Source organism: Blastomyces gilchristii (genome assembly GCF_000003855.2).
Source record: "Blastomyces gilchristii SLH14081 genomic scaffold supercont1.3, whole genome shotgun sequence".
Taxonomy (NCBI): Eukaryota; Fungi; Ascomycota; class Eurotiomycetes; order Onygenales; family Ajellomycetaceae; genus Blastomyces; species Blastomyces gilchristii.
Window position 1 is genome coordinate 2,861,015 of NW_003101680.1, and position 5,279 is coordinate 2,866,293.

A 5,279-nucleotide genomic window follows, 5' to 3' on the forward strand; every position below is an offset into this window, starting at 1 on the left:
ATTCAGACACTTCAAAAGATTGATTTTCAATAAAAGATAATTTCAGTGAATGAGATATTTTTGATAATTAGTAATTATATAGATAGAAATTGATGACACTGTTAATATAATAATGATTTTTTTCTGTTCATACTCTATTTACTGTGATTTCACAGTTCATTCATCATTATACTATGATTTATGGTTCGGCGGCCGTGTCGCCGATTGGCACAGTGGAACAACCATAATCCGGTCGTATAATAAGTCTACGTTCTTCCCCCGTATGGATATAAGTTGAGTGGCACGTGATTAGGGTAGGTTGTAGTAGGTAATCACCAACAGCCATTTGCCCAGTGTGTCGTCGCTGGTCGCTTTTCTGTAAAACTGACCACAGGTTCTAAAAATGGCGAGCCTTACTCAATTCGATTGTGATATTGTTGTAAAGCACCCATTGAAAACCTCTCTGGATTATCTACGAGATATTCTTGAAGACGCAGAGCATTCTTACCGGCCGCACCTAAACTCCCATGATGGTGCCGTCGATACTCCATCCTCAGTTTGTCAAGAGGCAATATCGGACCTTCTCGGCGCTTTGATGACGCAAAAGTCGGCTTTCAATCTTTCCTCTCGATTAGGCAATCGCGATCTAGCTTCAGACATCTCTAATCTCTTCAGACATGCTCGACAGGATGACTTCAGCTATGAACTCTACCGCGCACTGTCACAACTTGTCATTCAAAAGGCGCCAGACATGGACATCTGGACTGCTGTTATCAACCTCATTATTACTGTTCTGCATTCCACTCCTCCACCTAGCGCGCCATTTGATCGAAAAACCCCAATTACGTATAATATGAGCAGCCTCGTCAACTCGAGTGAATATCGCAAAGACATCGATAATGTGCTGAAAGAGGATATAGGACCGATGTTCATTGATATCCCTGAGTTCTACAAAGCCTTCTTTGGAGAAGTGACGGATCTTGAGAACATTGCTGAGACAGTTCTTAAGAACTGCACACAGGGCGATACCCCGCAATACCACAAGAAGGATGGCTGGAAGGAATGGCCTGAGGATGCAAAGGAGCAAGATGTCTTGAAATGGCTTTCCCAAATGATAACTCTGTTCACAGGCTATGTTGAAGAGTTGTTTCCGACCTTCAACATTCAACGAAGGTTATTGGTACAGCCTCATCAACCTCTATTAGGCTCCACGGCGAAACGTAAGCTTGATATCGGCATTGTGGATGGTCCAGCCACTGATAAAGCTGTTGAGTATCACTGGCGGCAGATTCTTGTACCAGGAGAACTGAAGAATAACCGCGGATATGATAAACCTTCATTGGCAGGTCTTGATCTGGGAAGGTATGCAAGAGAAGTACTTTTGTGTCAGGAGACTCGTCGTTTTGTTCTTGGCTTCACACTCTGCGGATCTCTTATGCGGTTATGGGAATTCGATCGATTAGGTGCGATTGCATCCGCGCACTTTGACATCAATAAAGAGGGACAGCGATTTGTTGCCACCGTGCTTGGATTTCTCTGGATGAACAAGGAGCAGCTTGGATATGATCCCACCATTATCGATGCCGAAGGCATTAAGTATATTGACATTGAACGAAATGGGCAAAAGGAGCGTCTCATCATTGACAGATTGATGACGCGGGCACAGTGCATCGCAGGCCGTGCCACAACTTGCTGGAAGGCTCATCGAGAGAACGATGATTCGCAGATACCTCTTGTGATCAAAGACTCATGGCAATACTCAGAGCGCGATGAAGAAGGTGAACTGCTGCGTGAGGCAACTGAGAAGAATGTAGTCAATGTAGCGAGATACTATCATCATGAGACAGTTTGCGTGAGTGGCAAATATGATGATATTCTTAACACCGTTCGACATGGCCTGGATGTTACACAGATGTTAAACAGTTTGATGCTGCCTCTGAGTAGAAGTGAGCCCCGCACCTCACTAGATAGACAAAGTAGCAGTACCACTGGGCGGAAGCGGTCCTCCAGCCGCGCCGACACATCTCTACCGCCACCAAGAAAACGGATTCAGTCTAGTTCTCCTGTTAAGGCAACAAGAATTACAAACCGCGTGCATCGTCGTGTTATCGTCCGTGACTACGGGAAGGCAATCTACAAAGCAAGCTCGAGGGTTGCCCTGCTCGAGACACTGAAGGGCTGCATTGAAGGATATGAGTCTTTACATAAAATGGCTGGAATGCTTCAATGTGATATCTCACCAAACAACCTCATGATGAATGAAGATGATGATAATCCTTCCTTTCGGTCATTCCTGATTGACTTGGACCTTGCAATCAAGGAGCAACGAGAGGGGTTTTCAGGAGCTCGGGGCAAAACTGGCACACGGGCATTCATGTCCATTGGCGTACTTCTTGGTGAAAAGCATTCCTTCATGCATGATCTTGAGTCATTCTTCTGGGTGCTTTTTTGGATATGCATCCACTATGATGAGCTAGGGAAGGGGAGGACTGTTCCATCCTTTGAGAAGTGGAACTATGTGGACACAGAGGAGTTGGCCAAGTTAAAGAAAGGGGAAATAGGTGATGAAAGTGACTTTCTCCGGTCCACAAGAAAGAACTTTACGGAATATTATCAACCATTGGTTCCTTGGGTCAACAAGCTACGGAGGGATGTTTTCCCTGGTAATGGAAGATGGAAAACCCCCAATCCAAATTTGTCTTTTATGATGAAACAGGTACTTCAGGAAGCTCAGATTGACTCAGAGGTGTTGAAGTAATGTATTTAATCTTCTTTTATTCTCCTTTTGTTTTAAGACCCTCCCCTTCTTCTGATTTTATATATACCCCTGCCTAAACCCATGCGTTGGGATTTGAATTAGTTTGGAGGCCTTTTTGTAAAGTAGAATGTATTTTTTTATCAGTAGCACGTATTAAAATAGTTATATAATATTCTCCTTCGCAGAGGACTTCGGGATAAAGGAAATTGACGAGGCATAAGTACACTAAAGCTAGAAAACAGGGACAATCGTAACGGCGTGGCGAGCATGACTATAAGCGAGAGCAGTATGTGTTGGCCGTTACGGCCGTTGCGGTTAGCGATCCCACTAGATCACGTGACCCACCACTATATTATGTTCTTGTAGATAGATCTATCAATACTAGACTGGCCGCCGGGACCATGAATTTCACATTTGGTCCCATTTGATCTGGTCTCATACATTTCTTAGCATGAATCCCACTGGGACTAATCATTAAAAAAGCATGAAAAGTGACTGTATATCAGATCTCAAAATGAAATCATAACTTGAAAAAAATGAGAAAGTAATCTTATTTAATTTTATTTAGTCTCATTCTTGATATAAAGTTACTATTTTTAAACATTTTAAGGTTTTCTTTAAACTATTTTTAATTTTTTAAAAAGTAATACTTTTTAATAACACTTAAATAAGATCTAAAGTCATTTAAAGCAATAAAAACAATTTAAATTAAGAAGTGAAAATCATGATCTTATTTGAAAAATGTAATAAGAGTAGATAGTAAGTCTCACTGAAACAGTATAAGACTACTATTTAATGTTAAAACTGTGTAATAAGATTAGTTGAATTAATAATAAAACTATTAAAAATTCTGATTTCAATCTCAGATACAGTTATATAATTAGTTTAATTAATACAATCTTTAACTATTCTATAGATAATAGTCTGAACAGCATATTTTTCTTTTTAGAATATTATATTAATATTTTTGATAAGAGTAGTTTATCTTTTTTAAAAAGACTCTTACTTTTTATTAGAGATATTTCATTTTCTCTGAATATATTAATTAGTAAATTTATATACTTTTGAAAAAGTATATTCTTTATTATAAAGAATATTACTTTTTTTTTTACATATTTAAAAGAAGTAGAGTTATCTTAATATAAGTAATATATCTGTGACTTCAGAGTTCAGCTCAAGGCTCAGAATTATCTACTTTACTAAATAACTTATTAATAGAATAATTACTTATTATAAGAAGGTTTCTGACTTATAGAATAAGACTGAGATCAGTTTTTATCAGAGTATGAAATTTAATAATGAAATAATGAAGAAGCTTCAGAACAAAGAAAAGTAGAGTTAATATTTATTTACAGAATCTGTTTATTTTAATTTAATAAATTCTTCACTATCTTTTATCTTTAAAATACTGACTTTTAATAATGATCTGAATTAATCTATCTATTACACTGTAGACAATCTTATAAATCTTATACAGATAATACTCTGAAATTAAATAACTGTAGTTAGAATTATATAATATCTCACTATGTCTATCTCTGTACAAAGCTTATAAAATATTATAAGAGATGAGTTGCAGAAATACTAGAAGAAAGTTAAATATACACTAAATATTAAATCAGTGATTACATTTAATAGCTCTAATTATAAAGTCTGATATATTAACATTTTAACTGATTCAGAAGTTATTAATAAAACTGATATTTTATTAAAAACTTAATAAGAATTCTCTTTTACACATTATATTAATTCTGAGAAGTGAACGATTCATTTTAAGTCTCTATATAGATGTATACTGTCAAGTCTTGTTAAAAATATTTAAATCACTATTAAAATCTTAGAAGCTGATAATACTGTAACTAGACTGACTGGTGAAATTATAAATTTCACATTTGATCTCATTTAATCTGATCTCATACATTTCTTGATGTGAATCTCACTGAGACTAGTTATTTAACAAACCTGCAAAGTGACTATATATGAAATCTCAAAGTGAAACCATGACTTTAAAAAAATGAGAAAGTGATCTCATTTGATCTCATTTAGTCTCATTCATGATATAAAGTGACTATTTTTAGACATTTTAAGGTTTTTTTTAGACTATTTTTAAATTTTTAAAAAGTAACACTTTTTTATAACACTTAAATAAGATTTAAAGTCATTTAAAGCAATAAAAATAATTTAAATTGAGAAGTGAAAATCATGATCTCATTTGAAAAATGTGATAAGATTAGACAGTAAGTCTCACTGAGACAGTATGAGACTACTATCTAATGTTAAACCTGTGTAATGAGATCAGTTGAATTAGTAATGAAACTATTAAAAATTCTGATTCTGGTCTCAGACACGGTCAGACGGTCAGTCTAACTGTAACTCTATAAGATAAGATTAATATTGAATATATAATATCACTGACTGAAGAATATGTTAATATCTTCAAAAAATTGATAAAATTATAAGTTAAGAATGATGATTATCTTACTTTTCAGAGATATTTTCACTATCTTATTATCTGTCACAGAGAGCTCTGTCAGAGTACGAA

The 5,279-nt window shown here is 35.7% G+C and overlaps 1 protein-coding gene across 1 annotated transcript; it reads left to right on the forward strand.

Annotated features, from left to right (window-relative positions):
• Window positions 1–322: 322 nt before the first annotated feature.
• On the forward strand, window positions 323–3,024 carry BDBG_02258 (uncharacterized protein). Its single transcript, XM_002627541.2, has one exon. It carries the CDS (start codon window positions 383–385, stop codon window positions 2,735–2,737), a length of 2,355 nt encoding a protein of 784 aa, XP_002627587.1. The 5' UTR covers window positions 323–382; the 3' UTR covers window positions 2,738–3,024.
• Window positions 3,025–5,279: the final 2,255 nt, after the last annotated feature.